Source organism: Gavia stellata, chromosome 8 (genome assembly GCF_030936135.1).
Source record: "Gavia stellata isolate bGavSte3 chromosome 8, bGavSte3.hap2, whole genome shotgun sequence".
Classification (NCBI taxonomy): domain Eukaryota; kingdom Metazoa; phylum Chordata; class Aves; order Gaviiformes; family Gaviidae; genus Gavia; species Gavia stellata.
Genome location: NC_082601.1, coordinates 39,071,359 through 39,098,806, shown reverse-complemented (window position 1 = coordinate 39,098,806; position 27,448 = coordinate 39,071,359). Strand labels below are relative to the sequence as shown.

Genomic DNA, 27,448 nt, shown 5'->3' with positions numbered 1-27,448 from the left:
CCTCAAATATGAACGCTCTTTTTTTCTGTCTAGGAGTCACTATCTGGGAGCTTATGACCTTTGGTGGGAAGCCATACGACGGAATCCCAACTCGAGAGATCCCTGACCTCTTGGAGAAGGGAGAGCGGTTGCCACAACCTCCAATCTGCACTATTGATGTTTATATGGTGATGGTGAAGTGTAAGTAATTGTCGCTTTTAATATCCCTATGCTCAGTGCAAGAGGGACGGTGTTTTAGAACATTTGCATCTATAGTTTCTGACAGTGCTGGGTAATGGGGCAGGCTGCTTCAAAACAAAAGCTTCCCAAGATTCTGTAAATTCCATTTAAGTACTGTATGCACATTTTTTTTGCAGTTGCAAAAGATATGAATTTAGCCATGAAGGGTTGAGTTAGCTCAGCTTCTTATTACTGTCAGATGGTATCTCATATTCTTGCTGTGAAGTCAAAATTGTATGATTGTTATTGTAAACCCTTGTCATTTCCATGACAATTGATTTTGATGTTAAAAAAGATAGTATTAAACATAATTATGGTACATGGATACCCAGCCAGTGAAGGTTGTGAGGAGAAATGCTGGTTCCAAATATTGAGGAAAGAAAGCATGAATGTTTTACTGTTAGTAACAAGAATGATGACTGCAATAGTAATAATAAAAAGTAAAATTAAATTAATACAAGGGATGCTACAGAGAGGATAAATTTTTATCATTCTTAGTCCAGTACAATAATTTATGAATAATTTTACTTTAGCAAAAAAGGAAAACAGTCTGCACATGGTTTCTTCCTACCCTTTTATCTCCAAGATACCCACACTAGTGACAGTATCCTCCAAGGCTATGCTGCTAATTTAAAAAGAATTAGGAACGTCTCTCTGGTGTTTCTGACGTAATTTAAGTGAGATTAACATACGGACGTCTCATCCATCTTACACAGTTCTTTCCCTTTTGCTTTGTACACAAAAACACTGAAGGAAAGAAAACAAAACTAGAATAGGTAAATAACGTATCTTCTGAAGACATTTGTACTGTGCATGCAGGTATGAAAATCATTCGAATAGTGCAAGGGGTTCATGTTGGTTGAGTGCAAAAATGTTCCATCTGATAGGATTTCTAATGAGCATGAGGCGAATCTCAGTGGACAAAAGGAAGTCCTAGTAGATGGGGTATTCTGGAAGACGGAAAGTTACAGCTAGATGTACAGTCTTAGTTCTGTAATGTTTGTGAGAAATTCTTTATAAGCTATAGTCACGTTGTTTTTCCTGCATTGGTCACTTCTTCAGTTAAACGGCACAAAGGAGATAAGGCCTGCTTCGTTTAGCCCTCTTGGCAAATGAGAGCATGTTCTTGGGAAGCTGCTGATAGGATCTGCCATTAGAAAAAGCTGACACTGAGATAAACTAGTTGCTGGTGGTGACTGCCTATACTACTTGCTTGTTTGCAGAAAGCATTAACAAGGATTGAGAATTGTTGTTCCTAATGAATGTTTCTTGGAGAGTGAAAGACAAACGAATCGCCCTTACTCAATAAAAATAGCATCCAATGCCTTGTGTGAGGTCTGTGTTAATGATGCAGACACGTGAACGCAGAATTACCTGAAAGGCGGATGCGAGGTCAGTCATCCTGTAGATCTGTTGAACAGCTCTTTTTAATCTAAGTCACTGTGAACAGCTGGTCAGTTAAAGTAAAAATCGTATTTAGTAGTAACTTTGTAATAAATCCACTAGACTCAGATGAGATCAGATTTGTTATATTAGAGGTTGGACACATGCATAATAAAAGACAGTCAGAGCTGACATCTAAATGGGCAAGATAGACGCAGCAAATTGCAAGGCATTGTTGCTGTCTCTGTTTTGGGGATGTAGAACAGGAGCTCAGAGCAAATTAAGAAGAAATCCATGCAGTGTGGAACAATCTCGTCTTCTCTGGCCAAGACCAGATGTTTTCCATTTTAGACGCATCATAGAGTTCTAGCTTTCCATTCTTCTGGGCTCTTTATTGCAACTTTTCTTCAGGCCAGAGCTGTCAAGGACATCAAGGACTTCAAACTTGCACATTTTTAAAAACTGAATGATCTCTTCCCTTGACAGTTAACTTTTCTTTCTCATCTTTCATCTGTCCCCAGGCTGGATGATTGATGCTGACAGTCGGCCAAAATTCAAGGAGCTGGCTGCTGAATTCTCTAGAATGGCTCGAGATCCTCAGAGATACCTAGTAATTCAGGTAAGCAACTCTGCAACATCAGGGGAAAAAAACAAGAAAGAATTCTGCCTGCCAGACCTGACTGTTAAGGGGGTTGCCTTTGAATATCTTAAGTTCAAGGTGCTCTTGAACTCAAAGCAAATAGTGACCACAGTACTATGCAAGAAAGAAGTAGAATGGCCAGTGTCAGTATCTCAAAAATAATAATAATAATAATAAAAAAAAAATAATCAGAAATTCACTTCCTAAGCTTGTATTTATGAGCACATATGTAAGATCTGGCTTTGCAAGCTGCTCAGTACTTTGCATGACTTCTCATGAAACTGGGGACAAGATTTGTCTGACAGTGGACCTACTTTCAACCAAGGACTTGCCTGGTTCTACGGTTGCTTAGGCTGAATCTCAGGGGATTATCCTGAAGAGACTCTTCTCTTCACTGCTGAGATCACAAGAAAGTTTCTTTTCATAGCCTAAACATAAAGGTTTCTCAGAAGGCAGGGAGTTGTGTCACATTGGTACCTCTCATGCTAGAGTGGAGCTTCCCTCTGAGTCCTCCTTAGGCTGTGTAGGCTCTGTAGTGCTTCACAGTCCCTGCAATAGACCCACACCAGCATGATTCATCACCTGAAACTACACTGTGGCAGCAGGGCAATACCAGTATAGCCATATCTGTTGACTACATCTAGCTGGAGCTGTGTATGCCCTAAGTACAGGCGTATGCGGAAATTTTTGTCCTTCCACTCCTACGTTCTGCAGAAGCCTAGAGTTGTGTATGTGTTTATTACAACACAGACTCAAGCCACAGAAAATGAATCCTGCTATTTGGTAAGGTCCTTAGATGGTCCTAGTGTGTGAGCAGTTCAGATGAAAATGAAAAATTAAAAGAAGTAAGGAGATGTTGAAACACCAGAGACCAAAGCATGGAATTAGTTTGATCTAAGTAATGATACTCTCATACTATATCTCATGCTATATGTGCTGAACATCATGGAGTACAGGGCAGAGATACATCCAGCTGGTCCTTCGCTTCACACTGACGTAAAAATTCCTAGCTGAAGAGCCTCCAGAAGTACAGCCACTGCCACTTTATGTCTCCTGATTGCTTCTGGGTTTAGTGCTAGTCTCACCGTATGGTGTTTCACTTCACTGTGTAGACATGCTAGCCTACTCATGGTGTATTACTGCACAGTGTGAATGTACACTACTCTCCTTCAGCTTGAGGAGAAGTAAAATATATTTGCAAAGTAAAATACTAGTCAAGAGGATTTGTGGTGCTGATGTGGAATTTCTCTTGCAGTATTCCCCACTGTGTTAAATTGTCAGTTCAGCTGACACAAGTGGTTCTGGAAAAATCAGTCTGATTAAATTACTTTGTTAGAAAGGACATGTTTCCCTATTCCAAATATCTCTTCCCTCCCTTTCTCTCCCCTGCCCTTTCCTCCCCTGTTGTATAGTCTGGTGGGTATTTCGTCCTGTGAGGCTGCTTCTCCAATGATCCTTGCAGACCATATAGGCTATGTGCTTCTTGAGGAGAAACCAGGGTAACTCCATTGCACTGCTATCTGCACTGGAGTCATTATGACTCCCCATTCCCCCCAGATGCAATGAAGAATGACAGGCTTGTTGTTGAGCTTTTAAACTGGTCTGTATGCACACTGTAGCACAGCCATCATTCCCTGCTGGATTCCACACATGGCCTAATAATTCTTGCAGAGTAGGAGGCCATTCTTTTGCCATACAGAATCACAGAATCACTAAGGTTGGAAAAGCAGTTAAGTTTAGCATCTTTTCTACAGGCTGTTAGATGTTTGGGGCAGGGGCTGCCTTTTGTGATGTTTTGTGGCACCAAGCAAAGTGCAGCCTTGATTCGCCTCTCCAGCTCGCAGATGCTATTTCAATAAAAATACCTATCATTGTTGTTGCTGTTGTTCCCTGGTTTGATTTTTACTGTTTTCAGCTCTGTTACATTCTGCAGAACTTCCCACATGGATGAGAGGGAAATTTAGCCTCTTAAGTCCCTAAAAATACAAATGAAAATAAAGTGAACAGCCAGACACAGCAGTTTCCATGTTATTTCCCAACCCCCTGTGTGAGCCTAAATAGCTGAGATATTTCACAAAATACATCAGGCCTTGACAGAACTTGGGTCAGAAACTGAACTTCTATGGGAAAAAGAGGGAAGAAAGAATAAAAGCTCAATCACAAGAATGCCAAAAAATGACTTTTCTTGATTTATGCAGTTACTTCCTTTCTGTCATCATATTTCCAGTAAAAAAAATCAAAATAAATGGTGTGGATGTGGTGCTTTAGAACAAACAAAGCAGCATGTGTGGTCCCTGCAGCCTGGCTGCCAGGCCATGAAGAAGGCTGAAGTTTGCTATTTGGGAAATTAATGCATCTTTTGACTGTTTTCCTCTGTCAATACAACCTATTTAGGGAGATGATCGTATGAAGCTCCCAAGCCCAAATGACAGCAAGTTCTTCCAAAACCTTCTCGATGAGGAAGACCTGGAGGATATGATGGATGCTGAAGAGTATCTTGTTCCTCAAGCCTTCAACATCCCTCCTCCCATCTACACCTCCAGGACAAGAATTGATTCCAACAGGGTAAGAGCAAGCTCTGACAGAAAATACTCGTTATTATAAAAGCACAGGTGGAGATTTAAGTACGCTAATCAAACACACGCCAGAGTTGCCTTGGGAATTACAAGCTCCTATTGTAAGGAGAGCGACTATAAAAATGTTGTCACTAGGTTCCCTGTTCATTGTGCCTCAGTGAATTCTAAATTAATAGCTCAGCCTTGAGTGAACAAAGGCTCGACTTGAACTGCCTGTCCTGAAAGCACAGCTGAGGCTAGTGAAGTCAAGCGGTGGTGTTTCTCAGTTGCGTTCCATCCTGGCCAGGAACTGCATAGCTCTGATTGTCCCATCCCTGCAATCCTGTTGTCTCGACAGGGTTGGCGCTCATGTACCTGAGGGCAGCTGGAATATATAGATAATGCTGCTTTTGTGTCTGGAGCCAGATTTCAGACCCAGCCTCTTTTCCCGTTTATATGTGATGTTTTCATGGCCCTCCTTCACAAGCATGTGTTTTTGCCAAGCACATCACAGATTTTAGCATGTTGATCTTCATAACATCCCTGTCAGGGGAGGAAATGCTGTTCATTTTAGAGGGGGAGCTGAGGCACAGAGAGTGTTCAGGTGGAATTCAGCTCGCATAACTCTAACCATCAACAGGACAGGGATATAATCTAAGCTCTTCATCTAGACTTCATTTCACGTCATTGGAGAAGAGGGGGTGCATCCAGTGGGTGATTATTGCTGCCCGCCTTGGATATTTACAGTGGAATAAGTTACTTTCTGGAGGTGTCTTTCTCTATCCACTGACTACTGACAGCTCCAGAGCAGTCTCAGACCTGGTGCGTGAGCTCTGGTGAATTGGATCCTGTCCTAAATGCCTCAGTGCCACAGGAGCCCTGCTGCAGGTGGGGAACTGAGTTCAAGTTTCCGGAATTCCTTTTCACTCCTGAGCTCCCTGCCTGCAGCTCTGACCTCTGCCTGTTCCTGCGCTTGGCTCTATCCTTTTAACAGTTTAGGTGCCACCCCTTCCCACAAAACTAAGAGACGGTGAAATGCATTACTAATGGGAAGACATGCGCACAAGCATCAGATGTATTTAGTAATTAAGGACTTGTTTGTTTTCTCTTCAAGTTCCTTTTAGTGGAAAGTCACATTTTAAATACTAAGTGGAGTCTCATTGAAATGTTGGTGTTTATTCCTCACGCTTTAGAAACCTTTTGGACATTTGTCCTTAGCTGAGGTAGTTCCAAATTTGTACCCTGCTCTGAACTGATTACACCATGTGAGGCATGGAAGAGGTAAGCAATGGAGCTAAGAGTGTAAGAACTGGGTCAGTATTCATGCTCTGGCCATACACTGCACAAAGTTCTTTTGCCTCTCTTGAGTAAAGCAGTGCTTTTCTGGAATAAGGAAGATGAAATCTGATCTTAAATAATATCCAGTCAATTCATAAGGAAGTTGCTACTGTTTTTAAAGGCAAGGAGACTAGAGAAGTCTTTAGAAGAGGCTGGGTTATAGTCCCATGGATTCATGTCACATTTCTCCTGCGTCACTGAAAGGCAGTGAAGGGGGGTAATGCATGATTTAGCAATAGGCAAGAAACTTCCTCTTTATGACAACAAGAGTTAATTTTTAGTGTTGATGCTGATCTGAAGTAAATCAGTTTTACTCCTAGCTTCTCTAGAGAGGTTCTGTTTCCTTTGCTGCCAACTTCTGAGAAAAGAAGGAAATGACAATAGTTACCTTTGAAAGGTGCTCACTGTCACACTGATGTAAATCACTGTAGCTTAATTTTACGCAGTGGAGTGCTACCATTTACACCAACATTAGGTTGAAAGAGCAGAGCCAGACCCATAAGGTTTGCTATATTCATCTCACTCCCATATTTGCTGGAAGCACTGGGGCACATTTAAAGGAGAAAGGATTAGCAGGAAAATGTACTTCCCTTTTCAACAGTTCCTTTTCCCCTCTGTCTTTAGTGCCAGCTGAGCAGAGGAGAGCACTAGAGCTGAGGGAATTAATTCCAACAAAAATCCTAGAGTAAATATTCTGAAAGAGTTATTTAAAATGTGCTGTTTGGGCAGCCAACATGCTCACTAGGATATTCATGGAAAGCAAACCCAGTCATTTATTATTATTATTACATGAAAATTCAAGTAACTTTCTCATAGCCTTTGCCCAACTTTAAACCACACTGTTGCAGCTGCTTCCACACATGTGATCCCCTTGAAGTCAGCAGAGCTGCAGAAAGAGACCCCATGCCTTTATTTTTGCCACACAGAGGCTCCATCACATTCTTGATGTGACGTCTCCTCTCCGCAGCTCACAATTTCCCATCTTGGTTTGAGCCTGTGATTTTGCACCACTAAAGTCAGTGGGAGCTTTGCTTTGCAATTCAATTTAATGACAGTAGCGAGAATGTATCCTTCTTTCAGTAACTCCTACTGCTGGGATTTTTTCTCTGGCATCATACGACAATCTAACAGTTAAACAAATCTGGAATTACCCCTTGTCAAAAGTTTTCAGATTCTGAGCCAAGTTTTCTGACCCAGGTAACCTCGGAGAGGGCAGCTGGGGGACAGAAAGCTTGTATCCAGCTCTGTATTTTTGCACCCGTTCCATCTTCAGAGTGTTTTTCTTTATTGTAGGAGCCTCTTTATGGAAGGGTCATTTTTAAGGCCAAAAGAAGAGATGGGCAAAGAAGTTGCCATTGAACAACCAGCTGATTTATAATAGCACTTGCTGGTATCATTGGAGACTGACTCCTGTCCCGTAACAGGATTACCAGTAGAATTTTGACACTTGTCCAGTGGCTCAGATTAGCTTCAGTCTCAGCTTTGCTAACAATTCTGCATCTCCTAAAGGTACACTAGTACTGCCAGATAGCTGAATACATCTAGATTGCAGGAAAGCCACAGCACCTTGTTGCTGGAGGGGCTTGGGGCCAAGTTGAAAGCCCCATAGCATCTTAGCATTCCTGGTTTCCTTTGCAGGGAGGTTTTTTCTGGATGTAGTACGTTTGTTTCCTCTCTGTGCAGAAAGCTACATATTTGTCTGTTGTTTTTCTGAAGCACTTCAGGTTCTTGGTACATTAACTATTCTTCCAGTGAAGATTCATGTTGATTTAAAACAAAACACACAGTAGCTCCTTTAAGGTAATAGTGCATCTGCTGTGCATAGTTCAGTACAGATGGATGTCAGCTACAAGAATCACACAGAATTTAAATGCTGTCAGAGCTCTCTATCTGCAGTTGTCTGATTCTGTCTTTGTGTTGCCTTTGGATAGTTTGTGATTTATGCTTGTTTGGTGTAGTCAATATTAATATTACACAAACTCATTATGGTGCTGCCACAGCCATAGATGCCAAATGAATTGATACAGCTTAGGTAGTTTGTGTTCACTGTGTCTGGCAAATTAAATTTTATGGGGAGATTGCCAGGCAATTTGGTGAAGTAAAACACACAGACAAGAGCTACATGATCTTTATGTCATTTTCAGAGATCAGAAGCATGAAAGATCCTGTATTTCCCATCTTAGTTGTTCTGATTGTAGTTTTAGCGAAGAAAGTCAGTTACGTGATGGCAGAGTATTGCGCTCCTTCTCTGGGCATGTTGTAGTGACAGCTTTAGTTGAGAATTCCAGCAGCGCGGCTCTACTGGGGACAAAAGTTTGCAGGAAGAAAGCAGGGAGATCGTGAGCCTCTTCCCACTTAGGCTTTGAAGTCAGGGAATTAAGGAAGAGCAAGAGCATTTACTTTCTAAGGAAAGCTCTGAAGTTTCTCCAGGGTGACCTCGGTCCTAAATCCTCGCAGCTTGTTGCCTGGGACCTGTACTGCCAGGAGCAGAAGCCTGTGCGCTCTCTAGCCCACAACAGTGCCCTCTGTTACGAAGCCCAGCCTGAGACTGATGCAGCTTTTAAATAAAAATTAGCATCCTAAGCTAAATTGGATTCTTTCATTGCATCTGAAACTCTTCAGTTGCAATTTCAGCTCTTCGGCTTTTTCCAGGTTTTATTTCCCGTTGTCTAGAGATATTCTAGAAATATGGAGGTTTAGAAGCTCTGTGCTTCTGAGAGATAAGCTGAATCCTCGGCAGTGTTTCCATGAGCACAGGGCCCCAGCTAGTGCTCGAGTGTCCTACATTCACAGCCATTAGATGATTCATTCAGGTATTTGTAACAAGTACTGTCCTGTGTGCGCAGAGATAATACTAATACAGAAAGCACTCGGTGAACCCCATGATGCTTTTTGCTCTAAATCCTTGGCTAATTCCTGCTGAAAACTGTCTATACTGTTTATTACTCACTGATACTGTCCCTGTAATTTTATTCCATACGCTATATATCATGGAAGCACCTGCCAACCCTGCAATTAAATATCAAGCTATTTTTTTCAGAGATGTCTAATTCACATGTCCAGGGAGACTCTTCTTTTTGGCTAAAGCAGACTCTGGTACGCCAAAAGCCACTTCTCAGTTCCCCGAGTTGTGTCTGTTATGCCATTGCAGCAGCTCTGGTGCAGCATTAGGTCTTGGTAGTGTTTCATGGTTGAACATCTGTATATGTCTGCGTATAAAAAGACTATTCCAGAGAGAAACCAGGCAAGACGTTATCTTTATGATTAATTTGCTCTGGTTTCTAAATTTGAAAGCTAGTCATTTTCAAATCACAAGATTACAAAGGAGATGATTAGTGATTTTCAGATGTGTTTCACATCAGTATATGGTGTATGGCATCTTTTCTTCCAAAGCTTATCATGGACAATAGGGACTATTCACCCAGTAGGATTGCTACCAGAATTAAGTGACTTTTATTAGATTTTTAAGTAACAGGGCTGAATTTCTTAGGCACCTGCAGTGCTCCAGTGGTAGAAGATCAGATCTGAGGTCTAATAGGACCTCCTTTACATACTGAAATACAGCAGACTTGGAAGGTGGGGGGACTGTAAGCACCACCCTCTTCAGTTACAGCTGGAAGGAGGGATTTTGGAGAGCAGTCAGAATTTGGAGGGACACTTGTCAGTGTGTCAGCACAGCTGAGCTACTACGAGAGGTACTGCCATTGCAGGTGGGGAGAGCTAGCAGTTGGTTATAGCATCCTTTCCTCTTGGCAAAGAAGGCAGCAGGAGGGAGTCATGATTTGTCCATGATTCTCCTTGTGTCCAGGGTTTTAGAAGGAATTGGTGCCTTCCTGGTCCCATTTCTTTTTCTGTAAGAAAAGGCAGTTAACTGTTCCTGCCCAAACTTTCAAGCTAGTTATTTTTCCAGGTGTGTCCTGGCCATGTGGGGCTGATGGCAGTAAAACTACTTCATCCTAAAGTCAATAGATAATTTGTGTGAAGAGATAATCGAGGCTAGATGGGGCCATTGCAAGCATTTTGTCTAACCTTCGGGCATAACATAGGCCAGTCTCTTGTCTCTTAATTTGTGCGTCAAGTGCAGAAATTCTCTTTGAGGTGGAGTTTGTCGTTTAGAAAGATTGTCTTGATTGTATCAGGTGCGATGGAAAATACATCACAGTATAGAAAAGTCTCACTGGGCAGTCAATGCTGACTCTTTAGCAGGGTTTGGATCCTATTACTGTCCACCATGCACCCTTTTTTGTGCTAGATTAAGAAGCTGCTAGTTATCAGAAATCTCTTCTGCTTAAGGGGATGAGTAGAATAGTACCACTTGTACGTGTTTGTTGTTAAAGAAGGACAACACTGATGTCTCCTTTTTATTTGGTTTATTTGTGGTGTTTGCCACCCCTCTGCTTGTGCAATATCTTCCCAAAAATAATATGACCAAATCTTTCTTTAAATTTGATGCTTATTACTGCAGTCTGTCAGGTTGTGGAGTTTTTTATTTATTTCTATCCCATTTCTTCAATTCCGTCACCTTAAAAGGTGATCAAAAACTTTCAGAAAATCTTAGTAGTCATTTTTTTGCCTTTCTACTAGACTCTCTTGTTTCTTTATGCAAGTGTTGCAATGAAATCTCCAATACCAGAACAGATGAACTTGTAAATTAACTAGACATTGTATCAAAGGGTTTCATAACATTTCAGAAGATTACACTGACGCTATCTCTACACTAGCTCTCTTGCTTCTTGAAAAACTGCTTGATTAGTTAGGAAAGTTTGTCTGAATCCATTCTGTATGTCTTTCATGAAATACTACATTTTGTGTATTTTCCTAGTAGAATCTAAGCAACGGTGTACCGGATCCTGCAGTTGCTGCCATCAAACCTTCAGAGTCATTCTGGAAGTCCCACCAAGCTCTCTCTGAAGATCTCAAATTCCCATTTTCGGCTTCCCTAAGTTTTAATGACATCCTGGTGCTAGGAGGCTCCTTTCTGTTCTGCTCTGCCTTTTACATTAAGCAGTTCTCAGTGGCTGTTAGTGTTTTGTTGGTATCTAGTTGACCATCACAAATATTTTACCTGCTGTAACTTTTCAATTCTGGGAAATTCTTCTGTGTCTATTTCTAGTCTTTGTTGGAAATGTAGATAGCACAAGGCCATCTTTGTCCATGAAAAGCAGGAGGTGAACCCAGACTCATGCTAGTCAGCCTAATTTCATTACTCAGGGTGAATTAAGTAGGAAGAGTAAACATGCAAAAATACACTGTAAAATACATCAGATGAAAAATTGTTTCAGTCTTAATAATTTACATGAAAAAAAGAAAGCTTCTCACAAAATATGTATATTTAGAGTATGAGTATTTAAATACCTTTTTAAAATGTGCTGAGTTTGCCAGAGGAAAAAGGAAGAAAATTCATATGGAGGACTCAAACAGAATAGATGATGCCCGGCTCTTCACAGAGAATTCTTTGAAAGTGATTTCTGGCAATTAGCCTCTTGCTTTGCAACCAGGCCAGCTGAAATCAGTGGTGTTTCTCAAGGAGTAAGCCCTTCTCAGCCTGAATAGATTATCAGGACCAACTTGTCAAATTGCCTCATGGTTTTGCAGGTCAAGTGCCTTGAAACAGGGATTTTTTAATGCGTTAGCTGTTTTCTGTCACATTCAGGCTCTTGAATTCAGGCACATAGATTTAGAGTCAGACTTCCCAAAAGTGTTGGATGGTATTTTGGTTTCTACAAATGTAATATATATTTAATTACAAATCACCAGCTCACAGTACTTCCTGATGAGATCTACTGCAAGTTAACGCTCAGTGATATCGTTGGAAGAGTCTGTAGCTGTATATTGCTTCAAACCTTGAGGCACGACATGTAAATTTATTGAGCTTTAATATAAACTGGTTTAAAATCAGGCAGCATCTGCTTAATCCATGAATAGCTGCTGGCTGTGTTAACAGTCAAGAGAGCTCACAGCTGATCCATTTTCTTTTCTCTCCTGAAAAGAAACAAAGTCAATAGATATAAAGAGAGTAAGTAATAAATATTTCTACACTGCACTGATGAGGCATTCTTGGAAAACAGCAAGCTAAACAACTCTACATAATTCAGTAGATGGAAAAGTGGACTAAGAGTCAGGAAATAATTATGAGAGCTGGGAGAAAATTCTCCTTCAGTAACTAGATTGGTAACAGAAATTGGTAGTGAAAAATCTCCATTTCTGAGGAATCATAGTTGTGATTTTCTTAAAATAATCAAAGCACCTGAAAATATGAGGGGCCGTGATTTGGAAATGCACCTGGCAGGGCTCCAGGAGTTGTCATTGAAACACCTGTCTGCCCGCAACGGTTGGGGCTCACTAGCCGGAGAGTGCCATCCACAGTGTCCCATGGCGATGGGACTCCTGTCATAATGCTTCCAGTGTAAGGTGGCAGGAGGACTCTGGAGCATCCTGTGCCGAATACTGTACTTTCTAAACATACACGCAATGGGGATAAATGCCAGCGCAGCCTAAAATGCCCTTTGTTAGCCAGGGTAGAGAGTCTGTCCGTCTTGTTAAATGCTGTGGTAGGGGAGGGGAAAAAATTCTCAAAGCTATAAAAAGACTCTCCAAAAGATGCGGTGGGGAGAAGTGGGAGGAGGCACAGATGAAGTTTAGAATTAGAATGTTAAAAATGATTATTTTATCCAAATCAGCTGGATGGTTATTTCTTTTAGCGTATTATTGCCACCAGAACCTCAGCCCTGCTCTAAATCAACTCAGCATTTCATCAAGAAGCCTATTCTTTGCTATAAGAGACCAAGAGTGCACAATTATGGGTTTCTTTTCCCCCTTGCATAATAAAATTGGGAGATTATCATCAAGTTTCTATTCAGATTTTCGGAAGGCTTTTTTATTTTATTTTTAAAACCCATCTTTGTCTGTAAGAGCTCCCTGTTCAGGCCAGCATGCTGTAATGATTACTGCTGTAAAGGCTTCAGTGGAGATGTGCTCTATTTCATTCTCAATGAGGGTTGATGGCATTTTGAGAGGCTCAGAATATCCTTTGATTACTGTATAAAACAGACTGGGGAAGATGGCAATGCAGCGTGCGGCAAAGGAGGGGGCTGCTGCTCCGAGTGTTGCTCATCAACTTTCTTTTGTGCTTTTTTTTTTGTCCGCCATGTCGCAATCACAAATCATGACTGTGTTGTGGTTTTGGTCCCATTCCCCATCCTTTCCCTGTTTTGGGATTTGAAGCTCAAGGTTTGTACAGAAAAGGAGCTGCTGCTGCTCCTGTGTTTTGGACAGATGCTACAGCATATGAGCAGGAGCAGTGCTTTGACCCTTCTCTCCCCCAGGGAATTGTTAGAGTAGCTAGGAAATGGTATGTTGTCTCTTCCAACCTGTGGGGAATTGGCCCAGTGTTAGAAGGTGCCATTTACTGTAAGATGTCTTGGAGAGCGTATTAAAAAAGGAGTGACAGAAAGCTAGTCATGGGTGACAGGAATGATATGGGAGTAAAAGAGATTGAAAGGGAAAGATAGACACATGCAAGCTGTCTGTCTTCCCTCTCTCCTGTCTGGTTGACACTCACGGTGCGTTAATACAAAATAATAGGGAAAAGGAATTTTTGCATCTTTGTCCTTGTGTCAGGCTTATATCAAATTACATACTGTGCCAGCTGAAGTCTGTTTGCCAGCCGTTCTGAGGGTTGCAAGGACAAAGGTTTCTGAGGTCTGAAGGACAGGGGGGTTTCCAGGGGGAGTTTTTGATGCCATACAGCAGGAGAACGCTTTCATTCCCAGCCCAGGTATAGGAGATGAGTCTATGGAAAAGTATTTCAGCTATGTTTCCCTGTCAGTGCACCTGGATACTGAGTTTCGTAGCCCCATCGTGCATCTCGTAACAGGTTATTTTCATTGGCCGTCTTGTAATCTTTGACTCCTCTACTTGGTGAAGTGTTAGACTGAAAATATATGGTGTGTGTCTGGTATTTTCCAGTAACAGCACAGGAAATATTCCATGCAATATTTAGGTATGTAGTTTCCTATACCACTATGCCAAGATTGTTAGGCATGTTTTGTTTGTGATATATGCCATTTCCTGTTCACAGTCCAGACTAAATTACTCCTAGAAGGCTGTGTTCAGATTTGGGCATCCCACTGCATATGGACTGCTCTAAAAGAGTTTATAAGTCTGCAAACAGACAGCTGTCCGGAGAGAAAATTGTGCAAGAGAAAGTTTAAATGACTCATCTTGAAGCTGTGAAGTAAGTCAGTACTGACCTGAACCCAGGTCACCAGTGAAACATCCATACTGATATTGAACAAGTTCAGGCGTGTCTTAAACCCACCGTACTGCCAGGACGCGATGCAGTACATCCAGATGATGCAGGCAGCCTATGTGGACTGAGTTAGAGCTCAGGCTGCCTGCAAATCTTACCTCTCTTCTGACAAACAGCGACCAGAAAAAACTTAGGTGCAGAAAAGACTTGTTCCTTGTTTCTTCTATTTATTTTCTTTTCCCTCACTGATCTAGACTGGATGTTTTGTGTCTTGACTGTGGAAGGAGCAGCCATCAGAGACTGGAGCGAACACTTTAGCTAACCCAGGATGGTGCTTACATTCTTTTCTATACTTGTCTATCAATATTCAAATTAAAGTGTTTACACACATTCTGAGAAGGGGTAATGCTGGAAAAGGGACTGGGACTTCATCATTTCCCATAAAGATTCATCGATCCCCAATGGAACTTTATGGCCATTGAACTAAAGGCATTGTAAATTTTCATATAGCTGCTGTCCACAACCTGTCTATATTATTCCTACCTTTTATTTTTGTCATTGAATAATAGGCTCCCCTTTCCTCTTGCTGGAAAAATGTATGTCCTGTCTTGCTACATTAACTCCAGTGGGCCACATTGCTGTTTGTGTGCCTGAAATAGGTGATGTAAGAGACATGCACACACATATCCCAAACCAGTTTCAGAGGATGTACATCTCCAGTATGCTGTGATTGTTTTTCTGTGCGCTGAAATGATGCAGGGTGCCAGCAAAGACCCGTACCTAGTGCCGAGCCATGACACTTAGCAGTGATGCTAATGGGAACTTTTCTTCATAGTCCTAGAGGAAAGTGCCCAGTGGGGAATGGAGTTTCCTTAAGTAGGGTCAGGAGCCCAGGCTGAACAGAAGAGAGAGCATGAGGAATGCCAGACTTGCGTCAGGTGCTGCGAGCTGTAGGGATGGATATGCTTTATCTGTAGCGGCCCAGGGGGTTGTCTAATCCTTTCTTTTTATATATGGCCTTGCTCTAAGCAGGGGCTAGGACCAGAAATCTCCAGAGGTTTCCAAAGCCTTCTAGCTATTACTATACAAACAGCATTTCATTTCTATTTAACACTACACAGCAATCTCATGGTACACGTTTTTTCTTTCCTTTGATTTTCGTCTCGGACATGTTTGCTGTGGGCTCTCTGAAGCAGGACAGAGTAAGCTGTTAGCTCTGTGGTCAGAGGGAAGCAGGACTGCTCCTAAGCAAAGGTGGCTGCTCTCCTGGGGTGGTCTTTCCTATTTGAATTTCAGTTCAGATCAGTTGTAAATACCAGGCTGCTCCCTTGAAATGTAGCTGGAGTTTGCTCGGGGCTGGTGGGACAGCTTTGTGTTGTGTGCTCTGCCTGCAGCCCCACCAGAGCATCCCAAACGTATTATTCAGATCCATTCGCATAAATCAGCTGCCCTTCTTCCTAGGGAACTGCTGAAATCTTGGTGCTTGCAGCAAGATCTGCTCAGCCTGGTATGTTAAGAGGCTGCAGTTTGGTGACTCGAGTCTGGGTACTGACTTGGTTTCAAATCAGGTAAACAGTTTCTAGGGGAAGGAGGAAAGTGAGTTATTCCTGGGGGCACACAGCCCAGGACTGAACTGGTACAAAGAAGTGTTGCAGAGCTTGATCAAAACAAATAATCACCGACTTGCCTAAAGCATGGACCATGAGACGCCCCTGAACAGGACATGTGAGGAGCATCCCAGTGAGAAAGGTGGGAGTGTTTTACTCCTCCTTTATGGTTTGGTGCTTTTTGTGTATGAAAGCAGAAGGAGAGTGAAAGGAAATCAGGTTTTCACGTGGATAGGAGCAGTAGCAGAGTGGGTTCAAACATGTGTGTGTACATTGATGTTGGCAGAGCTTTACCTTTAGTAAAGAAAAGTCTTTCAGTCCCCTGAGCTTAGCAGGCTGCTTAAGAACAAGAAACAGTAATAATTATGCAACCCTATCAAATGTGTGTGCACGTCTCGGTGGGTGACAAGGAAAACCAGCTCTGCAGCAGCGAGGCTGCTGTTGGGAGGCTGTGCTAGCAAGCAAAGCATGGAGGTACCGGATCATGCTGTAAAATAAAGTTTTATTTATTTTCTATTTGGCAATAGTCCTGTACCACCCATAGTCCCACAGCAGCATCACATCACTGGGTACCTTCACCATTTCTTCCACCTGAAATCTGCTGTGGGTGCAGCTTTGAAGGCCGCTGTGGTCACCATAGGGCTAGTGCAGGGTGAGCTGTAGCGCAGGCAGGAGCAGGAACACAGCTCTGGGTGCCATACTCCAGGCATGACGCTAGACTCAAATGAAAAGAGACAAGGCAGAGGCATATTCACACAACTACATAAATATGAGTGGCAGGACCCAACAAGGCTTTGATTTCATTACAGTTTAACATGCAGCCAGAAAATATTATGGCCCAGCTATAAAGAAGGAGATACTTACCTTTGGGAGATTTTAGAAGCAAGGAATTGGAAAATGAAATTAATGAATAGAAAGCAATAACACAAGCCAATATTCACAAAAGTGTTATTTACCTCTCTTTCATCAAGACTCATTTTACACAAACGTTAGCGGTTATAATAGCCGATATGTCACTGGTATGTAATACCAAAAGACCACTAAAAAGGCTTTAGGGGACATTTGCTTGTTTTTTATCTTTTCTCCCTGATGTCATGTTTGTGCCTAAAACTCAATCATGTGGTATAAAGAATGAAATCTCGGGCATATCTGGTTAGGGCTGCTCATGGGCAGTTAAAAACACTAGGCTCCTTCTGAAGGTTGCTTAGAGTTGAAATGGCGATGGATTTGTGCACTCCAGAGCTAATGGGCATAATGCATATTACACTATCAAAAGGGGGTGATTATTGATTAATTTTTAAATTTTTTTTAGTATGCAAGTTGAGACTTTTTAGTAGGTTTATGTAGTGAGGTCTTTGAGCAACCAGCCTCTGAAGTCCCTGTCCATCTCAACAAGCTAGAGATCTTGACCATTCAGGTCAGAATTTCAGGATCAGAAATCCAAAACCCTAGATCTTCTCCGTAAAGGAACGTCAGCTCTTTTTTTCAAGATAGTATTTAAGATGCAAAAACAACAACCAAAACAAAATAATCAACAAAGTACATTAGGTTACACATACAAATCAAGCTATTTAAGTTTTACTTGTAAGGTCCACATGTATTTTCTGCTCACGGGGTGATTGACCAGTAAGTGTTGGCTGGGGCTTTCAGTACTTACCTTGGAAACCCTCAAAATTATAACATCACAATGCAATTAGCAGGCAATTTAAAGACATTTAAACAATTATATCACATTTTCAGCCCCACTAATTGGCACCACAGCTGTTTTCTTTGCCTCTTTTTTTTGGAACAGTGGTCACAGGGTATTAACTCATGGGGAAAAACAGTAAAGAATTAAAAAAGTGTGCAGAAACCAGTGGTTTGGAGAAGAGCCAAGCTGTAAGGTTCTGTGTTAAGGGTGTTGCAGGATAGCTATGTTTAGTACAGAGCTAAAGGGAAGGCATGAAGAAAATACCATTACTGTGATCTTAGTTGGCAGGTCACTGACTGGGAAGGGTCTTGTCAGCAAAAATAGCAATAAATGCATTATGCTAACCCATTCTCTCCTGACATCTGGGGACAGGGCTATTCTAAGAGCGCCTGTTATGTTGTTATAGTTGCGTAGTATGTATTTATATGTTAGAGTCACAGCCAAGAAGATCTAAAGATAGGATGGTGGGTTTAGCCTTTTGTGATGAGGGTGGAGCAGGCATGCCCACAGACAGATAATGTGGCCATCCTAGAACAATATGTTTTTACGTTGCTAATCATCTAAACATTTCCTGGCAGAGGAGCATAGTCCTGCGTACTGAAGCCAAGCACCTTGACAAAAGACTTGCTTTTCTAAGTTACCCTTAAGACATCACCGTGGGCTGTGAACTAAAAGTAGTTCAAGACAGCTCTCCCCTTATTCATCCAGAATCAATGACCCACAAGGTGAAATTCATGGGAATGCCTCTGTGAAAATAGAAAGATATAAATTAAAGGTGTGCAATATAGCACGGTATAGTGCCGAATAGAAAAGGGGTGGTTACAGTCACTGGTTTAGAGTCTGTGGAAAGCGGACAGCAGTGAACTCCAATCCCCTGCATATAATACTAACACAGTATTGCTCCAGCTCTTTTTAGTCTCGTACAGTCTGGAGGGCTGTAGCCACCTTGGAAACCAAAAGAAGCAAAGCCCCTTTGTGGAGTCTCGCGGCCTGCAGGCAGGAGGGAAGGAAGCTGGGGAGCTTTACAAGGAGATAGAGGATTCCCAGCAGAGCTTTGGATTCCTTGCCATTAAGAGAGTTGACTCTCTGTAGTCACCACTTTGTATTTCTTCCCTAGATCCTACCTGTAATCAGCAGTTTGCCTAAATCTTCACCACCCTCCATGGACCATAGTTTACTACTTAACCTGTCTTCAGTCTTTCCTTCTCTGTCTTTTTGGAGTATTCAGAAAGCTTCCCCGAATTCAAGTAAATACGAGATCAGAGGGCAAGGAGAAGGCAGATCAAGTCTCCTGCAGTGCAACATCCTATATCCGTCAGTAGGACTTCAAAGTAGCATCTGGCAGGCTCAGGGGATTTTTTTTATCCATTTGTCTAACACGTTCTGGGTTGTAACATGTCCATTGGTCATTGCAAGGTGACAGTAAATCTGTCGTACAAAAGAAAGGTGAGGGAGTTCAGAGAGGATCTGACCTCTGCAGTCAGATCATCTCCAGTTTCCACGGTGTTCCCTGTTTAAAGGGTCCTTCCTAGTTGTCCCAAACAAGCCTCTTGCAGAAGACTGCCAAGTTACAAGCTTGCTGCATAGTCTGTATCCAGATGTGTACTGAGGACCTTGATGTCTGCTCCCTTTAAAAAAAAAAAAGTAATATCTGGTAAAGTGTCTTCTGTTCCCTCTTCTGTTACGATCTCTCTCGAGTGTGATCATCTCAGCCAGGCAACTGCTGACTTTGTTTTTTCCTTCCCTGCTTGTGAAACTTTCTTGGCTGCTGTTCTTCTGGATACGAGTACACTTGTCTTGAGTAAGAGAGAGACCACACACAGAGGGGGCAGCACTGAAGTTTCCAGGCTGGTCCAGCCAAGCCCTCTGCCTCTTTCTCTACTGTCTTAGACAGCACTTTCTTTGAAGTTGGCATCATCCTCACTTCTCCGGCTGTCAGCAGCCACAGCTGGGTCAAAGAGGCCAAAGCTGCTCCCAGGCCTAGGACTTAAGTTTAAGCTCTGCTTTTCAAACATCATGAGGTCTTTGGCAAACACTTAGTGAAGTCGGTCATGGTTGGCCTAGACTTTGGTGGTGTCTCAGCCCCTCCTCCCTTACCCATGCACGGAGCCCTGGGAGCTCCTGCTCAAGGGCGTATCGGCAGCTGCTCAGCTCCCTCTGCACCAGCTGAACCAGGCCTGCATGTGGCCGTTTGATTCAAGAGCATTTTGCTGACAGCAGAGGAGATTCAAGTTCAGCTCCAGCCTCTAGAGAAGGTGCTGTTTCAGTGCTTTCAGACTATCTTTTGTCCTTGTGCCTCCCATTTCTCCCTGTCAAGTTTAGGTCTTAATTAGCATCTCTCTCTTCCTACTCAGCTTCCTGTCACATGCCAACCCTTTCTCCCTCCCTGCACCTCACAATCTCTCTCACTTGCCATTGTCCTCTGTTCCTTTGCAAGCCACCGTTCCCTGGCTCCTGACAATCCCTGCTGCCAGCTCCTCCAGCACCACTTTCCTTGCAAGCCTCTCAACTCCTTTGCAGTCTGCTCAGACTGCTGTTTCCTCCTCCTCCTCCTCTCCCCACTGGCAGCGGGGTCACTGGGACCATGGGATAGATCCTCTCCTGAGTTTCCTTCCAGCACCTAGTTTCCCAGGGGAAAAACAACCACAGAGTCCTGCTCAAGCCTTGCTAATGGATGGTGCGGATAGACAATTCAGCTAAGAAAGGTTTTCCTGCACTTCCGTAATTTGCAACCTGGAGGCCTTTTTAGGTCATAACTTGGCTCAATATGGATGAATTTTCATGGGAATGCAGAAAAGTGTATCTCTGACTATGGCTCATCACCACATTTACACCTCAAACACAAGGTGCTAGATCTGAGTAACAAAACGGCTGCAGGGATATTTCAAATAGAAGGAAATGGGCATATTTTTGATCACCAGAAAAGGGTCTTCAGGCAGGCAGCATGCATTTAAAAAAAGTTTATGTTCGTTTTTAAGGTTTTTCCTGATGCAGGTATGTTGCTTAAACACAAAACATTCCTTCATAAAGTAAGATGTTTGACAGTGACCATCATCTCCATCCTGACATTTTAGCCAGAAGTTTATAAGGGAAAGATTGACTGTAGTATATCCAGTCCTTACTATGTGAGGATGCACATTGTGTTGTCTTTTAATTTTGGTATGTTTCTTGGTGTGGATGTATTTTTGAAACAGATTTTGATGCATGAGATATCTTCTAAAGTGGAGTGCTCTCAGGGTGGTTAGACTTCTTCCCTGACGCGGTGGGTTTTTCCTTCTAATTTATCTCAAGTTTAGACCTTCTTTTTTCAAACCTTGGCTTTTTCTTTCCCCCAACTAGGAGATAAGAGAAATACAGTAAAGTTTTTGAAACAAAATGGGAAGCATAGTAATTATGAAGACCTGAACTTGTAGTCTCAAAAATAACATTTTGGCAGTAGAAAAACACATGAAAAATAAAGGGTTCTTTGTTTTATTTTTATTTTCCTCCAAAAACCAGCATTTCCTCAATGAAAAACAGGACGGTTTTGAGTAGCAGTAGTAAGTATAAATGCAGCTGCTGTGCTGGTGATGTTATAGCAGTTCAGGGTCCACAGGGCAGTGTAAGATGGTTCCAGAAACCAGTATCAAATTGTAGATCTCTGCATGGATCTTCGATGTAGAGCCTCTAGACTTCTGTGACACGGAGGTAACATGGGAAGGGTGGTATATGTTGAGAGCAGGACCATGGCACATTGGTGTCTTGAAATCCAGCAGCTGCTGTGCTATTTGGGTCTACCAAACCCTAGGGACTGTTTTTCCTGTGATATTTAAGCTAGGTGTGACAGTCTAATGACAGTCTTGCACCCTCCTGGTTATCCCTCTCTTCCTTGTCCCTGGGAAAGGAAGCCGTGCCTTGGAGCTAGATGATTTCTGCACTTCTCCTGCCCTGTATTTCCTCTGAAGTTGAGTGCACCATCTGTCATTCTTTCTGTACAATCTGCCTTTCCAAAAATTAGGAGACGTTTGCAGGATATACAGCTGTCTGCAGGTGTAACATGGCACTTGCCCTTACCCAGCAAGAGGAACTCAGTAGCCCTCTCTAAGACTGGCGAGGCACGCAGCTTGTTGACATTGGTGAGACACTTACCGTGATTGAATTCTTTGAATTTTGGATTCAGTTAGGAAACCTAACTGATGTGCATGTTTCTCCCCATTAGCTCATACAGCTCATGTGACTTGTTTCATTCATGTGACCTCTTACTACGTATCCATCATTCCATTTTTCTCTCCTATTAGAGTGAAATTGGACACAGCCCTCCTCCTGCCTACACCCCTATGTCAGGAGTAAGTATTTCACATTCAACCTTCATCCTTTAGGTTTTCCTCCTTCCTTCACTACGTTATTTTCTGTTTCAAACCCCTTTTTCCTACGTAAGTGGCCCAAAAGCCAACAGTGAATGAAGTGTGTATGTAAGCAATCAAATAGTCAGGATCTCTACACTCAGCCTGGATTCGTGTGCCAGCTCTGTGGACCCACGCCCAAAATTCTGCCAACTTTTCTTGAAAAAGCATTTAGGTAACAGGCTTGGATGAATCTATACATTTTTCCTTCCTATTTATAGGTCATGATGTCGAAATTTCCTTGCACACCCTTGCTGACAAGCAAAATGGTAGGTTGAGTTGAACCATTGAGTTGAGGTACCAGTACGAACACAGTTCACCAGCCTGAAATACACTACCTGATGGAATTACATAGTGTTTGGGTGGCCGTGTGATTGTCACTGCAGGACACTCTAAAAGTAGGCCCCCCAGGAATAAACAGAGTTCAGAGGTGATGATGTCCTCTATCCCCAGTCCCCTTTGCAGAAGGAGATTTCCCTAATATGAGGTTTAAGGGTTTTGTTCAGAAATCAGGGGAGATCACCAAAGTAACAGAAGAGGAGATACCATGTTAGCCTCTGGCAGCTGTGTATATCCAACCTCCACGTGTCTAGGTAGGAGACAAGTTTTCCTGCCCCATTTCTAGCCCCATTTCCAGCCTTGAGCAGCCAGCTTGCTTCCCCGCTCCCCTTGCTGCACCGATGGTGCCTCCCTGGTAGGGGAAGCCAGCTTAGCACCACCGGGCAGACGGATGCTTTGCCGGTCCACAGCAGAGCCTCTGCCACTGCCGATCCCGCAGCGCTGGAAATGCAGTAGTCTGCAGGATGGACAAGGCTTCACCTGCCCGGTGAAATGCATCATTGAGCAAGTGTGGCAGGAAAGGCACAGGAGCCGCAGAGATGACTTGCTGTTGAATCTTCTTTCCCTTCGGAGCCTCCTTTCTCACGCCGCCTTTTCTTTTTCAACAGAACCAGTTTGTGTATAGAGATGGTGGCTATGCTGCAGAAGTGCCGATGCCGTACAGAGCTCCTGGCTGCATAATACCAGAAGCCCCAGTTGCTCAAGGGGCCACAGCAGAGATCTTTGAAGATACTTGCTGTAATGGCACACTACGAAAACAAGTGGCAACCCTAGCAAAAGAGGACAGCAGCACCCAGAGGTACAGCGCGGATCCCACCGTCTTCATACCCGAGCGGGTTGTCCGGGGAGAGCTGGATGAGGACGGGTACATGACGCCGATGCGAGACAAACCTAAAACAGGTAAAAAAATAGTCTTTCCGGAGAAGCTCCTGCTCTAGTCTGACTGCATTCTCTCTTTTTCTGCCTCAGCAGCTTTTCACCAAAAAATGGCTTTGTTAAATAACCCGGCAAGGTTGAAACATTCTAACTTGGTTAATATTTCTTTGCATGGGGATTCATTCTTCTTTGCTTAATTTGCTACTTAGAAAAGCTCAAATGTGCCAAAATGTCAAGTTTGGTAATTTCCCCTTTAACTTTTCTTTCTGGGAAATAACAAGAGAAAGGAATGAAAAAACCCAAACCTCCTTCTTATCCAAACACAAATCTTCAGTTATTTCCAAGAAAAGGATCTATCTTTGGCCAGCCAGTCTCCACTTTGCTTTGTTTATTGATCTTCTTTATCTTCATGGCATTGTGCTTGGTAAATGTCATGTTGAACACATCACAGAACCGATATGCACAGTTGGCATTTTATACCCAAGAGAAGTTTAGGACTGAAAGAACAAGATGTGCTTCAGAGAGACCGTCACTGCAAGGTGAAGTTTGCCTAGATCTGTGCCAGCTCAGAGTGCTACACTTTCCAGTTTGCCGTCATTCATTTCTTCTTTTTTAAACAGTGACAGCAGTCATTTAGCTGTAAGGGGATGTGTCATTAGTAATTTGCTTTCATACCTTTGTATTAGCTTTGAAGAAATTAATTAATGCAAATGTAAATGCCAAGTAACTACTGGGTTTGCTTCAGAATTTAGAAGCCACCTGCCCTTTGTGTTACACGGTGGAAACGGAGGGAGTCCTGGGGCTTGACCCATGGCAGTAGGAATTGTGGGAGTGCACTCGAGGACCTACTCTTCAGCAGCAGCCCTTGCAAGAAGAGATTTGATGCTGTGAGTTTGCTTCAGTGTGAGCCCGCATGTATCTTCACATACAGGTTCGCCCTGGGGAGCCTCAGAGTTCTGCAGGAGCTTAACACTCCACAGGTGCTACCTGAGCCCTCAGGGGTATGGTAGTAGCAGCTCAGGAGAAAGCATCTCCTTCCTGTCTCCCTGGGCACAGATGCAGGGATGTCACGGTGTGGCCACGATGCTGTGCGCTCTCTGTCAGCTGGGGAACTCAAATCGAAGCACTGCTTGGTTGTCGTTGCTTTGAAAAAAAATGCTTCCACTATGCTCTTGGTGCAGGCACATGTGCCTGTGCCACCTCTCAGATTCAAGCAAAGTCTTCGCTATGTGGTCAAAGGTACTCACTAAGTCTTGAACTTCCGCATTTTGGCGCCTTCCTGGATAAAACCAGAGTTGAAGTGAGGACCACAGCCACTCTGTGGCTGTGGGGTCTGTTTCCTTGCAGGCAGGACTCTGTGTGGAAGTGTCTCCAGAGCCCATGACCAGAGCCATGCTACCGGAGATGGAAGTCTTCTGTTAGCGTCCCTGTGCAGCACAGGCAGGCTGAGAGGTCATCCCTCGCTAATGGCAGTGGCTTGGAGACACTCTTTTGTAGGGAACCTCTAGGCTGTGAGATGAAAGGCAGAACTAATACTGCAAGTGGGTTTGATCTGATCATTTCCAGCCTTGAGTGACCTTGGATGCTTTTGACTATCTTGCTGCAGGGGTCCCACCCCCAGTTCCTTGTTTCCCAGCCCACCTCCAAGCCATTTCCTTTGCAGCCCACTTGCAGTGTCAGCAACCTTCTTCCTGCCCTGGCCGATTGGCTTTGTGTTCTGCAGCGAGACCTCATTACACACAGAGCAAGGCAGGACATGACACCCAAGGAATCAATTGCTCTGTGGCTCAGTCACCGGGGTGAGCTTACTAAGCGTGCATTTTTAACCTAGGACAGCCAGTCTCTTTATGTTTCTCTTCCCTCCTCACTCCCTGTCTAGCTTTCCATGCAAGCTCCATATGCCTTAAAACCTTTCTGCAATTCAGCTACAATTTTTTGTGGTGTTAATCCACAGAAAGTGATTTGAAGTAACTGTAACCTGCTCCAAGTCCTGTTTTGGAGTTGATGTAAGACTTTCTTGTACTCTTTCCAGGGCTCATCTGAATAATTTTTTTCATAATGCTTCGAGGCCCTTTGTCCTTCAGGGATGGAAGGTTTTTAATCAGGCAAATTGTTCTGTTAGAAATGAAGCTGTCTTAGAAGTTAGCCCTTGGGGATGGTTTTTGTGCAGAGAGGCTTAACTAAGATTTCTATAGAGCTTTCTGAATGGAAAGACTGCGGAGCAGAGGGTTTGACTGATACGTCCAAGGTTGCCGAGAGAGTCAGCAGCAGAGGCAGAAGTCACTCGACATGTTTAGCTCTCTAGGTCATGCTCTGAGAGGAAGTTCAGGATCGAACACGGCACACGGGCTGTGGCTCAGCAAGAGCTGTAGTTTAGTTTCCGGCTTTGCTGGAATGAGTGGCTGGGGTGGAAGGATGCACAAGTCCAAGTACTGCTTCTGGTACAGCCTGGTAGTAACGCACACATGATGCTTGCTACATGGATGGATTACTTCCTCTCTTTGCTGATTTATTTTTAATCTTTCCTTAGATTACCTAAACCCAGTGGAAGAGAACCCATTTGTTTCCCGACGGAAGAATGGAGACCTTCAAGCTGTGGACAACCCAGAGTATCACAACGCTCCGAACGGGCAGCCCAAAGCAGAGGATGAGTACGTGAATGAGCCATTGTACCTCAACACTTTTGCAAACACCTTGGAAAATGCTGAGTACCTGAAGAGCAATTTGCCGGAGAAAGCCAAGAAGGCCTTTGACAACCCAGACTACTGGAATCACAGCCTGCCCCCACGAAGCACCCTCCAGCACCCGGACTACCTGCAAGAGTACAGCACAAAATACTTTTACAAACAGAATGGACGGATCCGGCCCATTGTGGCAGAGAATCCTGAATACCTCTCTGAGTTCTCCCTGAAGCCTGGCACTGTGCTGCCCCCGCCGCCCTACAGACACCGAAATACGGTGGTGTAGTGACCGCGGCCTTATGGAAGCGGAAAGGCAACCCCTTCTAGCTGCCTCACTCTTTCTCTCTCGCTCTCCTTTTCTCTCTTTCTCCTCTCTCCCTCCCTCCCTCCCTCCCTCCCTCCCTCTTCTTTCTCCTGTGAGCTTCCTCTTCTTGCCAGTTCACTCATTTTTGATATTTCCAAGTGAAAGAAAGAATGTCTTGGACTCGTTTGCAGATTGGGTTGGGAACCTGGAAGGAAGGAAGGAAAGAGACTGAAAGAAGGCATGTACAACCTGGCATTTCTCACTTTCCGCAGATCTGGAGGGTCGGACGGTCAGTGAAACCAGACAGTACCAGTAAAGGCCAGTGGCGGTGTTGCCTGCTGTCGAGCTAGTTCTCAGTGATTCAACCCAGACGCTGTAGGGAAGCCACAGAGAGGCTGTTTCTTTCAGCAGGAACTGATGAGAGTCTGTACAGCATTCCTGGAAATCTCAATGCAGTTTCCATTAGGGGGAAAAATGGACAATTTTTATATCATGTGTGATAGCATAGTAATTGAGATTGAGAATGCAATTTCTTTCTCTAACGCTTTCTATCCCAGCAACTGAAAGTGGCTAACCTGGCTTTTCATAATCATTCAGATCTTCATCGTGGCTTTCCAAGAAATGATAATGTGACTCTAATATACGGCTAAACCCTTTTTCTGAGCCACACCATGATTTTGTGCCAATTCCTAACCACAGAGACTCCAGCTCAGAACTGGTACATGACACGACCATTTTTTGTATATGTGCCAACATGACAAACACTTCAAACACAAAAACCCTTTCAGAAGAGAGTAACAAAACCACACCTCCAACATGTTCTTTTTGAAGCTAAAAGACAGGCCAAGAAACCAAGATTTGTATGCAAAAAGCTTTGCTTTCCTGTTTTATACCTGCTGACTGTAGATACATAAAAAGACCCAAACAAATTCCTCTTTTTCTTCTTCGTGATCACGAAGGGAGTTGGGGATGCTGTCAGGCAACACTGAGGACAAGATGGAGAACTGGAGAGTTCGATATGGGTCGTGAAGTCTGCTGGTGTTCTGTGGGGTGGTGGTGGGAAGGGTCCTTTAAACTGGAAGACAGACACTGGACTGGAGAAAACGCACATAGTGGTTCACTGGAAAGTTAGTTTGCACTTAAGCTCAGATTTTATTTGAACTGTTTTCTGGATTTTGAATGA

At 43.3% G+C, this 27,448-nt stretch overlaps 1 protein-coding gene across 1 annotated transcript in view; it reads left to right on the top strand.

Annotated features, from left to right (window-relative positions):
* The window catches only part of ERBB4 (erb-b2 receptor tyrosine kinase 4), a 397,396-nt gene extending 371,149 nt beyond the window's left edge, over positions 1 to 26,247 (top strand). The window contains exons 24-29 of the mRNA XM_059820585.1: positions 34 to 180; positions 2,124 to 2,221; positions 4,637 to 4,807; positions 22,287 to 22,334; positions 23,013 to 23,304; positions 25,811 to 26,247. Coding sequence (XP_059676568.1) covers positions 34 to 180; positions 2,124 to 2,221; positions 4,637 to 4,807; positions 22,287 to 22,334; positions 23,013 to 23,304; positions 25,811 to 26,247 — 1,193 coding nt within the window. The remainder of the gene's footprint in view (positions 1 to 33; positions 181 to 2,123; positions 2,222 to 4,636; positions 4,808 to 22,286; positions 22,335 to 23,012; positions 23,305 to 25,810) is intronic.
* The last annotated feature ends 1,201 nt before the right edge of the window (positions 26,248 to 27,448 follow it).